Source organism: Anolis carolinensis, chromosome 3, assembly GCF_035594765.1.
Source record: "Anolis carolinensis isolate JA03-04 chromosome 3, rAnoCar3.1.pri, whole genome shotgun sequence".
Taxonomy (NCBI): domain Eukaryota; kingdom Metazoa; phylum Chordata; class Lepidosauria; order Squamata; family Dactyloidae; genus Anolis; species Anolis carolinensis.
In genome coordinates this window covers 100,531,807-100,545,276 of record NC_085843.1, presented here as the reverse complement: position 1 = coordinate 100,545,276, position 13,470 = coordinate 100,531,807, and the positions used below count along the sequence as shown (strand labels likewise).

The following is a 13,470-nucleotide window of genomic DNA, read 5'->3' as shown; positions in this document are numbered from 1 at the left end:
TACCTTGGTGGAGTCTTCTTCTCTGGAGGTTTTGAAACAGAGGCTCAATGGCCATCTATGGAGGGTCCTTTAATTATATATTCCTGCATAGTGAGTTGTTGGACTTTATGGTCTCCTTCCAATTCTTTAATCTATGATTCTAATCACCCCCCCCCCCCCACCCAAGAAATGTCTACACTCTTTTTGGTTGAGATGGGTTCTCTAAACTCACCTTTAGTTTTGTTTAGCTTTATTTACCAATGATGCCTGCCTCCTTGTGTGCAGAATTTGTCCTCATCTAGAGGCTCCTTAGCTTTGCATACTGTGTTTTAGAACAGTGATTTGCTTCACTGCTACTGGGTTGCAAGACAACAGAATTGGTTTCATACTTACACTTCAGATAACAAAGCGTGGTCAGTGACGTTTGTGGAGAAACTCTGTTCGAGGATAGATATGGTCCCAGCGAGAGCCACATGACCGCAGCCGCAGAACAAAGCCACCCCAGAGAAGCAGAGGATCGTTGCCACAAGGGAAGCATATGGAACTCCTCCCAGGCACTTAATACAACATTCAAAGCAACCTAAACAGAAAAGAAAAAGAGGGCTGTGAACAAAAAGCAACTTTAGTTAAAGAGGAACTTACAAGGACAGCATTGCTTGTTTTAAAGATAGGGAAACTAGTAAAAGGGAAGATCCTCAAGCAAATATAGCAAGAAGGATCTGCTTAAGGCAGAGGTTGGTTCCCTTAAAGCGTTTTCTTTACAGAGACCGCTATATTAGAATCAAAAGCTAATTCTGCAGCACTTGCATGGTCCATCAATGTATCCATTGGTTTGATGGGAAAGGTTGCAGTTCCTAGTTTATCTACCAGCCCTGAGTCCTCAAAGCTCAGGAGTAAGGAGTATCTTGCTTATACAAGTCAAGGAACACATTTGACCAGTTTCCCAACCCATTTACGCTCTTTCCTCCTGCCCTCAAAGGTTGCTCCTAAAGATAGTGGAAACAGAAGAAGATATGATGCAAAAAAGCTGAAGTAGACAGGAGGAAACTAACAAAATATGACTTGCATAAGCAGAAGAGCTCTCTGCTGAGGCTAAATAAATAAAATAAAATGCATGCAGCAAGAGAGTCAGAGATGAAACAAGCTGATGGCTTGCCTCCCCCATGAGGTACTAAATTAACACTTCTAAGAAATATGACAAAAATAAAAACTTCTAAACCCACTCAGTACGCCATACTGTTCTTTTGAGACAGCTTTGCAATGCAGTAACCAAGAATGAGAGCAAGGAAAAACTCAGTTCAAATCTCAACAGAACCATAAAACATCATCAGACTGGAGCCTTTGGAAACCCCAAGATCCCATTTGACTACCTGGGGACAATTTTACCAGGGTACTTTATACATCTGTTTGTTTTGTGTGTGTTTTTAAAAAGGATTACTCAGATAATACATGTGTTATATTGTTAAGATTTCAAAATGTCCAAGACAGTACTCATAAAATCCTGTTCAGGATTGATGTCTGATTAGTTGCTTTGGAGAAAGTACCAATTACTATAATCCAACACTCTCTCAATATAGCATACATGTCCTCAAACGGTATAAACCCCCAACCACACTGTACAGCCTTCATGTAGCATCACTGTGCAACATATGATTGAGTGCCATTGTGCAATGCACATATTGCATTACTCCAATGCATGACACTGCCATACACACCACTCCACTTCCACTACTGGGAATAGAATACATCCATTGCCCCATAGCAAATAATTTACCCCACATGTGCATACCACTAATAGAATGCAGTCAGTATGTTCAACTACAGTATTAACTATTTCTTTTGAGCTTGCTATTCTAGAGCTTACCAGTTCTTTATCCTGAGCTAAGAATTTTCTACTCTTAGAAAAAGCTACCAGTACTTGTGCCAAGTCACTTTAGTAAACATCCAAAAGGATGATTATTTAAGAGCCAGCGCTGAAGGGTTTTACAGCCAATTCCACAGAGCGAATCTATTCCAACAAAGAGGAAGCCTTCAAGCCTTCGAGGCAACTTGATGCAGAAAAATAGTACAGAGCTTCATATGAAATTGAAAAGAAACTAAGAGGGGTTAGGAAAAGCAGCGAGTAGGAAAAGTAGCTCTGTACTGCTGACATGCAAAGATAGTTAAAAATGGAAAAAGCATTCAGTGTGAACATTGTTGGTTTGGCAATCTTGCAACCTGCCTTGTGGAATTATAAAGAAAATATCCAAAATGATTTTTAATGGACTATTGTTTCATTACAATACACTGAACTTGTTTGCATATGTTGTTCTGTTACTCTGGAAATTCCTATTTGTGCACTATGAGGGAAAGTTTGATCTTTTCACAGTCTCAAAAATCTTCTCTAAATGATGTCAGTAGTGTGGTTTGGTAGAGACATCTTCAATTTCAGCCTTCCCTGTGAGCCACAGCAGGAGAATTCTGACATGAAAGCAATTTTCAACCATTTTCTTTTTATATGTTTTCTCAAAGGTACAAAGGGTATCATGTGCCCTGCCATGGAATCTCCAAACGTTTTCTTAGCAACAAGGGACGGTTGAAGTCTCAAACGATCTGGGTTGAAAACCTGGACTTGGACTGAAAACTCTTCATGTGCCCTTCTTCCTTCTATTCTATCTCTCCAAATACTCACAGTAGTTCATTTGTTCTAGTGAAGAAGCCTCCTATAATATCGGTCCCCACGTTACTAAACCACTTGACTTCACAATACATCATTTAACCAAAGTGTGTGTTTGTTGTTGTATGGATATGGATATGGTTATGGATATATATGTTTTTTTCATAACTTGGGCTAGATTATGAAATCTGGTGGCTCAAAATACTTCCTTCAGGTATAAGGAAAGCATTGCAACTCCATGAGCTCTTCTCTAGTTATCCACCAGCTTGCCTTCAACCGCCATCAAATTACAATTTCTTCTACTCCTGGCTTGACATGACAATACTACAAGCTAGGCCTGGGGAAAAAGGACTTGTCTTATTTTGGTAGAACATTATACCCAATGTAAAGAGATGGTAAAAAGGCTGATGAAGTGGATAGGATACTTGGAAGGCTTTGAGGGCTTGGGAAAGAAACTATTTAATTAATATTGGCACAAAATGCTTCTTCCTTATCAAGAATATTGGATTATTCCAAATAGAGTAAGCTAGCGAAGAGGAAGCCGGTCCATCACCCAATTTTGAATGAGAAACTGTATTTAGTATTTATCAAATTATAAGAGCAATATTTCATTATACTTCAGGTTTTTCATCTTGCATTTACTATTAGCTGAATACGTATGACAGGCATATCTGCTTTATAACTTTTTATCTTTTGCTTCTATTAACAACAAACATACTGAACTACATGACACACTTTTTAACCCTAAAAATAAGACTGTGCATGGATCGTTAACATTATGCATTCTTGATATTACATGCACATATTCATGATTGTTTTACATCAAAAAACATGCAAGATGCATCCTGTTCATAGTATGACAATTTGGAGACTTGCCTAATTGTATCTGTATGTGAAGGGTACCTTCCAGTGTGCTTTACATTGCTTCTGCATCAGACTAAGATATAGTATGACTCCCTTATCTGAAGATTTGACATCCATGAACTCACTACATTAAAAAAATCCCCATCAGAAGGGTTTGTGAGCCTTTCTAGGCCTTCTATGCCTATTCTATTTTCAGGCCTATATATAGGCAAAATATAATGTTCACTCGTATCCATAGTTTCGGATATCTGCCCTGGGGGGGGGGGGGGAGGCTTGTGATCTACCCAACACCCACTCAATATCAGTGTACAACCTTCATGTAGAATAGCATTACTGTGCAACATATGTCAGTGATTGGGTCATTCTGTATATATAACCGAGGCCCCTTCTGCATTGCCATATAATCCAGATTATTAAAGCAGATAATCCTCATTATTTGCTTTGAACTGGATTATAATTTGGATAATTTGGATCTTATATGGCTGTGTAGAAGGGGCCACAATTTTAACTCGCTCTCTTTTTTACCATATAATAGAGTATTCTCGTACAAAGCTTTCTTCCTTGGTTTAAAAAAAGCAGTTTTCAATTAGTCTAGTTCTGAAATATAAAGGGCAGGACACTGTCGGGGCATGATGCCAGTGCAACTAGATGTCTCCTTACACAAAACAATTGTCCATAGCTCCCTGCCAGAGCAACAGTGATGTTCCCAGCAGGATGCTCAAGACAGCTCTGCCCACCCCCCACCAGGAGAGCCGCCTCCATCCTCATCCCCATTCGGAGGTTTTCGTCCAGTGGAGCCTTCCACCCCATCAATTCTCAGCAGGATTCCAGCTGAAAACCTGCAAATATTGACCACATTGATGCAGAAGCAACCAAATCATAGCAGGCTGGCAAAGTGAAGAAATCATTAACAGGCAGGCTACTAGCTGAGCAACAAGAGAGGAACCACTCAACCTCCCTATAACATGGCTTCCGCTCTTCGAACAAAGGGAACGCTTATTTGGAAAGCAAAAATACGAACAGAATAAATAGCTTCCTTCATAAAACTATGGTGGGCAATGTTTAAAATAGAAGTTGAAAATACACAGGGCATGTCCAATGCTATCCTAGCCTGCCAGACTAAAACAGTTTAAATATAAAATTGTGCTGTGCAGATACACACATCAATGCAATTGGCGTTCAATGGCCATTTTGTCTAAAGCATCACTAGAACCTTTTGTGCAGCTCAGCAGAATAAACACAATTTTTTGTCCTCGGGCTTCTGAGCAGCAGTTACCATGGAAGCAGGTTAATAATGGCTCAATGCTTTGCCCAGAGCTGACGGTGAACCTGGCTACAGATTTAACATACTCACAAAAGGAGGCCAGAGAAAAACAAGGACCGAGATTATTCTCAGGGAGAAAACAGCTATAAAATGCAAGTGTGTGAAAACACATACACACTCATTTTTAAATTAACACAAAGGGGAGGTAGAGAACAAAAATGAAATCTTGAAAAAAAATTACTATGCATTTTTTGCTCTCCCCTGCCTGACTTTTGAGGGCTTGTTCAAATAGTATTTGCCACACTCATTCCCTGAACCACCCAGGCTAATGCCCTGATAATGGCTATTCTGATGATGGAGGAATGCAGTCCAATACATCCGGAAGGCAGCAGGTTATTGTCAAGTGGTGGGGAAAAGGCAGGATATAAATTAGATAAATATACAAATGAGAAGAGCCTGGCATACAAGACACTTACAAAGCCTCAGACTGCCAGTGCAGTCCATACACAAGAACAATCAGATTTGAACAGAACCCCTATCCAAAAATCAATGGACTACAGAAATCTCTCACCACTGGTATAAGATGACAAGCACTGTGAAATGTAGCCCATGCCAATATATACATGATATTTCTTATTGTACTCAGCAAGAGGAAATCAATGCTTTCACAAACCTACACGGACAGGGCCTCACCTAGAACAGAATAATTGAATCCATGGATTTACTAAGTGTTGACTTGCCATTCAGCAATTGATTAAATGGGTTTACTCTAGTTGGAACTAGTGGTTGTCTTTAGGCCAATTAGACTATTTCCAGATTTGGATGGATTCTAAAATTCCTTTGCCTATTCTATCTGAAGTGTCCAAGTATCTGATTAGAAAACAAATCATGTCCAAATCTGCCTTCCCAACTCTCCAATGCAGTCACATGAAAGGAACCATTTATACAATCATTTTGGCTGACTGGCATACCAAAAAGGTTTGTAAATAGGCAGGATTGCTGTACACAGCCTTTGGGAAACCTTACACTATACACTTAGTAGGTTCTAAATGCACAATAGCATTCTTCTTGCAAAGACACTGCTACCCTGAAATGATCACACAAATAAATTAATTTAAACTACACTTTTATTTCTAAACAAACTCATTTGAAATTGGGCTGTACATTAACTGCAATTAACATTACTAGCTCTGTCCAAATTCGAAGATTAAAACAAACCTTTTTCAAACTGGCAACATTTAGCTCCAAATTCATCTTATTTAATATAATAATAATAATAATAATAATAATAATAATAATAATAATAATAATAATAATCTTTATTTATACCCCGCCACCATCTCCCCAACGGGGACTCGGGGCGGCTTACATGGGGCCATGCCCAGAACAATACAATATAACAAAATATAATAGAACAACAAATCATAGCACATTAAACAACACAATAAAAGAAAATATACACTACATTAAACAAGATCAAAGAACAATAAAACCAAGGGCGGGCCACATGAACACTAGATTAAAACTCGAGGTGAAAAAGGACGTAGGAGTAAAAACCACAGAGGACAGGGTCATAAAGTGGCGGTGCAATTTGGAGGACAAATATCGAAGGAGAGCAGCAAAAGGGATGTATGTAGTGATTACTCTCCAAAGGCACAACGGAAGAGCCATGTTTTCAGGTCTTTCTAAAAGGCTGCTATTTACTATTAAATCAGCTTTACCTAAGGCAACCCTATGAATGAGAGCTCTTCAAGAGTCCTAATCATCAACAGTCCTGCTCAGATCTTCCAAAACTCAGGCTATGACTTCTTTTATTGAATTAATGCATCTATAATATGTTCTACCTCCTGCCCATTTCATTATATTTTCTAATGAGTCACATAATTTCATCATATATTGAAATTATGATAAGCCCAGTTTAGTAATTTTGGCTAGATTTGCTCTCAGGCCCCTCGATTTGTAATTTTAGTGGATGGTGGTATCTGTAGAACTCTCCTTCAGCACCACAATAAAATGAACTGATTTTCTTCTTGTAGGTTTTTTCACTGGTTTGTTTTCAAAACCATGAAGACAAATCAGAAATGCCATAAGATCAATTCAGGGGGTTTAATTTTGAATATGCATTGAATATATTTGAATGGTTTTTAACTGTGCATTTTTAAAATACTGTTCATATTTAATTCTGATTTAATGTTTGTATATTTTTATATTTTAAATTGCGTGCAAATGCTTTTATGTTAAGCCGCTTTGAATCCCCTTCAGGGGAGATAAAGCGGGGTATAAATAAATAAATAAATAAATAAATAAATAAATAATGGCATACATGATTCTGAATCTAGTATTATGCTAGTACCAAAACCATGATCAAGACCACTGGGATTCCATAAACAAGGATATTATATGAATAGTATGTACAGAAGCTGTACATATTGAGAGTACATCTTTTTCAGGATCCACCCATTCAGGGTCTGTCCAAATTATATTTGTCCCTTAACCTCCACAGCATAAGCAGTCCTTTAAGGGATACCTACGCCTTCCCACATACAGAAGGTAATCCTTTAACAAGATTCTGAATTAACTTTAATGAATAGCCTGTGCAAGTGCTATTCTCTAAAAAGGTTTCTTGCGGAAGGAGACTGGGATCAGAAAATGAAGGTGAGGTGCTCTAGTGTTCACCTGCATCTCTTTTGCCCATCCATTTGCAAATTATAGCCAGAATCCTATATGACCTGTTATACTGCATATCATATAACTACCTACCCAGCAGAGGCTCTAAAACCCCTTTATTGAATTGTGAAGATGCATAATGGGACACTATCAAGAGCACCTGGTGTAGATTGGCATGCATTGCATACAGATGCACATTGCACACATTGCTGGCTCTGCCACATGGTAACGTAACAGCAGCCCTCTAGTGGATACACATACACAACTGTGCAATTCTAATTCCCACAGACGTAAGTCCACTTATGAAGATGCATTGTCCCAACAGGATTCTGGCAGAGGCCTCCAATAAATTTACAAACTGAACTTCCCAATTCATTGCCTAAGCATTTAGTTCTATCACGTTGTCAGTTCCCAGGAGCTGATGCATGTGCGTGGCAGTAACCATCAGACTGGCTCTTTCAGAAGCAATGGTAAATCACACGGTGAATAGATGCCCCCAACAATGTAGACATATTGCCCTGGGCAGCCACTCATTAGGCATAATGTCCTGGGGTCACTAATATTTTGAGATAATGATGGGGAGAAACTCTGCCAGGAATATTAACCAAAAAGAACAGGATGCATGTATGGATATAGGAGAAATGGTTCTTAAACAGGCACTAGACTGAGGTATTGTACACTGAGTAACTCCAGGTGATTTGCAATTCATGTTATAATGGGAAAGCAGACATGGGTTTTCATCACATGCCCAAAGCCAAGCTAACTGTGAGAATTTGCATAGAAATACAGCTGCTTCTAACAACAGCAGATGATACAAAAACAAAAAGTGAGGGAACACAGATTTGGTTAGACATTCAATGCATGGCACAATGTTTAGCCTGTCTGTGCAATGCCAGTCCAAAGGAATAAAAGCCCTCCAAATCACCCTCATTCTGTCTTGATAAGAGTATGCTTGTTTTCAGACAATTAATTTCAATGGGATCCTTCCATCCTAAAGAAGTTCAGTTAGGAACATTAAGCAATTCATTTTACCATTTAATTTGATCAGATAAATGTAATCTACTGCAAAATGGCTCTTAATTAATAGGATGGCATTTGGAATGTGGCTTGTTTCAAGTCAATAAGAGCTTCAACATGAGCTTCGAGAAAAGAGAGGGAGAGGGAAGAAGGCTTGAACCATGACCTCTAAAATACGAGCAGCTCATCCCAGGCTTGACATCAACATTCACTTACGCCTTTAAGCAGTCTGTGTCACCAGAAGTGTTCCACCTACTGTGCTAACACATATGCGCCAACAGAAGTAGACCTCTTGATCTTTCATTTTGAGATGAAGGTCAAACAATGTCATTCATCTAGGTGGAAGCGATCAAATGAAAAAGCTCTTCCACAGCTTGTCTAGAAAAGGTTAACTTGGCTTTCTAATAATAGGCCCTGTCACATATCAAGGAGAAATTTTCTGCTCCGTTATCTTCAAAATAATGTTATTTTCCAGCTTTTTAGCTCACGTTACAATACTGAAAGTGTGTATATGTACTGTCTTTCATTTTCTTAAAAGTATCCCAACATTTAATTAACATAGACTCTGTAATTTCAGAGTTCATTCCTACTAGATATCTATTATACTTATTGTTTAGTTTACATTATTTTTCTCTGAATTCCTCTGTGCTAATCTGTCTGGGAGCAGTTAATTCATGTCTAAAGCAGCCATTAGACTGTGGATACTATAGTCTGCTTTTCAGAAAATGGACGGCTTTTGGATTCACAGCACTGAAAAACGTTTTCCACGTCCTATCCGTTATAAATAAAAAAACTGTAGGATGTCCTAAAATGGCAATTGGTAGCACTGTTATCTTCAAAACATCACAGTTTTGAATGATCTCTTTTATTCAGAGATCACCACAAAATGTGGCTCTTGTCTGAGTTACAATAATTGCCCTCAACTCAGAGATCGCTATGAGATTTCCATCACGTCTTCCCTAATTTTCACACTCTTTACTACTTTTCCACTCTATTTCCTATCCTCCACCTCCCCATTACTGTATCTTCCTTTATACCTTTGAAAGAGGGGATAACATTATCCAGGCATCTCAGGTATATGTTACCACAATGTTTCCTCTGTACCATACATTTTTTCATTAACTGCCCTTCTCCTCAGCTGTCATGCTCCCACACAATATCCTCAGCTTCCTTCTGTTCTGTTTCTCTCATAGTCTTATGCCAGCCTTAAGCTTTGCTATCCTCTCCAATATATCTTACAACTCTAACAGTGACCCAACATATTCTTCTCAGCCAAATTAAATCTGCATCAGTGCCACTCTCTTTTAGAACCCTTGATACCGCTGCCATCCTTGTTACATACAGTGTAGAGAAGAGGCATTTCTTTTTTTCACAATGGGAAGACAAGAATGTCTTGTTAAATGGCTTATATCTGTCATATATACTGTATTGGTTAACACTGCATTGTCAACCTTGTAGATGTTTGGTGTTCTGTATTAACGGCATGATCAAGTAGAAAGATAAAATCCACATTGGAAAACAGTTGGGAAATGCTACTTTTTTCCAAACCTGGTGAACATAATATTTAAAAAATAGTCCATGTTTCCCCCATTTTTCCTGACTGCTTTTGTGAGCACCTGCCAGCAATGGGAATGCTTTATGAAAAACAAATGTCCATAGCATCAAAAAGATGTAGGATGTCAGAGTAATCCAAAAAGCTTTAGGCTCAATTTATTAGGTCAAAGCCAGTATATTACTTTCTTTAGCTACAGCCTTTTGTCCCTAGCCACATGGAACGCTTCTATTTTGAGGAATAGAACAGGATTTTGTTTTGTTTCTTTGAATGCCTGCTAGGGCAAAGTTAGACATTACACTAAATACATAAAATGCACTCAAGCCAAGTGAAATTGGACCTTGAGAAGCAACTATGGGGAAGAGGTTTAATGCTTCTCCACCTGAGGATAATGGTTATAATTTGGACTGGGGCTGGGAAACTGTGTAAATGGTAGTCCAAAAAGTAATCTTTCCAGGCTGTCAGGCTCAGTCTCCAAATACAATAGATGTCTGACAAATGGATGTTAATCCATTGCTACAATTTTCTCAGAATTCCTGATTTTCACAGGGAAGAAAGCCAATTTACCACAACTTTTGGAACTTGTTCCCATCAAATATGTTTGATGATGATGAATATAAAAAACATACGAATTTCAAATATGTGCCAATATGCAGAGAGAGTGTTTCAAGATAACCAGGGAATATATATGAATGTATTTCATGACATCAGTGTAACTATAAATGCACCATGCTAGCCTTGGTACATCTCAATCTCACCTTTCAGCTAACATGAAAGTAAAATTATGTTTGTAGCTGGGCAGGCATGTAGCGGGGCGGGGGGGGGGCTTGAGGGGCTTCAGCCCCCCCCCCTCCGAAATTCTCAGGGCCTTACATTTATTATTTAAACTGTTATGTTTATTCATATCATGATCTGATCACCATGCTCAATATATCCCATATGCATAGGGGTATTAGGATAATGATACAAAAGGTTTGCTAGGGTAGATCTCTCCCACTCCCCCCAACCAAAATCCCAGCCCCTCCTGAAACAAAATCCTGGCTATGGGCCTGTAGCTGAGTTTATAGATACTGCCACATCATAAGGACCACAGAAGGACCGCAACCTCTTCTGTCCACTGATTTACAAAGCCAACAGACAGACTGAGCCTATCTCCTGATTCACTCTATTTCACTGTAGTCACACAACAACAAATGTAACAAGCAATTGCTTCTCTACCAAACATGCACAATACCAATCTAGATCTGAATTCTTACATAAAGATGAGAAATGTAGAAAGAGAATAAACTCAATGGATTTCAGACTGAGTCCTCACTGTAAATCCTCACATACAGTAAAGAGCTAAAAATCCAATTATGGACGGGAGCTTAATTTCCCCATCTGTGCTCGTCTTGATCCAGTTTACAACTTCTTGTTGTTGTTGTTGTTGTTGTTGTTGTTGTTGTTGTTGTTGTTGTGTTTTTTGTTGTTGTATCTTCAAGTCATGTCTGGTTTATTGCAACCCTAAGGCAAACCTATTATGGGGTTTTCTTGGCAAAATTATGTTCTGAAGATATTTGTCTTTGTCTTCTTCTGAGGCTCAAAGGTTATGATTTGCCCAAGGTTTTTTTATGGCCCATCCAACTCTGCTCTCCAGAGTTGTAGTGCAATGCTCAAACCACTACACTGTGCTAGCTCTAAACTTCAGCTACTTACACTTATAAAATAATTTAATAAGTGCTTTGAAATACTTAATGCATATCAAATCTAATTTGCATTTGTCTCCTAATATGAAAAAGTGCAGGAAATATCTGCTTAAAATATAGCAAAAGGAGATTAATTTTCAGAGATACCTCTGTAGAGCAGCTGGAGCAATATCATACTTTTGGTAGTCTTTTTTTCATTTGTGTGACCTCTAAGGACATCATAGGTAAGTAGAGCAGATGTACAGAAATTTAATGTTTTTCAGAAGCCAGCTGAGCAAGCAGCAGATCAGTTAATTTCACTAATGATAAATACATTCCAGATTAACCTGATATTTGAATGTATCTCATCACTAGAAAAGGAAACAACAAATAAGTGAGATTCTTGACACATAAACATTACACATTTTCTCCCTGTTTGCTATAATCATTTACAATTTTCTGAGCCAAAAATATTGATAATCTCCTATATGGTTGTTGTATGTCTTTCGGGCTGTGTGGCCATGTTCCAGAAGTATGGCCACACAGCCCGAAAGACATACAACAACCCTGTGATCCCGGCCATGAAAACCTTCGACAACACAATCTCCTATATGTTTTATGGCAGATCATCATAATATAATCAAAGAAGATATAACTTGAATTTCACAGCCCAAGCTAGTAGAACATGATCTAAGGTTGGTTCATGGCTGACTATACTCAAACTCATTATCTGAATTACCAATTTATACCATTATACTTTGTTTGGGCACTGGGACCCACTGGGTGACCTTAGTCAAGTTACACGCTCTCACCTTCAGAGGAAGGCAGTGGCAACTTCCTCCCCTCAAAAAAAATCTTGCCAAGAAACCCCTGTGATATGGTTACCTTTGGATCACCATAAGTCATAAATAACTTGAAGGCACACAACAACAGCAACAACAATAACAGTGTGAACAACTATGTGCAATTATTAAGACAAGAGGCTTCACTGGGGAGTGCTGTTCCCATTACTTCTGAAAAGTGTGTATTTTTGGAATGCCTTCCCCAGTGACTAGGACTAATGAATCAAACCAATTATGTTATCAATTAGGTTGGAAATTTTCAAGTAAAAGGGGGAATTTAATATAATTTATTTGAACTTAATTGATTGGCTTAAGTTTGACTTTCAGCTTTAATTTAATGGGTTGTCAAAGGCTTTCATGGCCAGAATCACTGGGTTGCTGTGAATTTTCCGGACTGTATGGTCATGTTCCAGAAGCATTCTCTCCTGTTGTGGGCAAAATGCTCCTGGAACATGGCCATACAGCCCAGAAAATTCACAGCAACCCAGCATTAATTTAATTTGGAATACCTTAAATTATTAATTAGTCAAAGGAAAAAACTGTGCTAAAAAGCCAACACATTTCGTATTTCCCAGCTGATTATTTAATAAATGCACATGGTTATTTTTGTTCATGAGTAGAGTTTCTTAGTTTAGTTTATTCCAAGGTTACAGGAGTTTAAAAGTACAAATGGTAAAGAGTTTGGATGGGAACTTGTCTTTTTTGATTTCAGGAAGTCGTCCTTTGTTCTACACTAGATGTCACACATGGACCCCTCTTCTGAAACTGAATGTGGAAATTCTTAACTCTGGGGACTTTTCCTACCTGGAAGTCAGTAAGTTAAATAGAGAAGGAGGTCAAAGAGCTGAGACTGCATAAAAAGAGGTAGAGAAAGGTTTCTTTTGGTAAGGTGGATGAGAAAATTTGGGCTTTAAAAAATACATGTAGCAGTTTTTCTCTATTTCAAGGTGGGGGACTGACGTTCT

The 13,470-nt window shown here is 38.4% G+C and overlaps 1 protein-coding gene across 5 annotated transcripts in view; it reads right to left on the bottom strand.

Annotated features, from left to right (window-relative positions):
• gpm6b (glycoprotein M6B) overlaps positions 1-13,470 on the bottom strand; it is a 154,116-nt gene that overhangs the window by 25,305 nt on the left and 115,341 nt on the right. For all 5 annotated transcript variants that reach the window (XM_008107228.3, XM_008107230.3, XM_008107224.3 and 2 more), the window contains one exon: positions 373-559. In XM_008107228.3, coding sequence (XP_008105435.1) covers positions 373-559 — 187 coding nt within the window. The remainder of the gene's footprint in view (positions 1-372; positions 560-13,470) is intronic.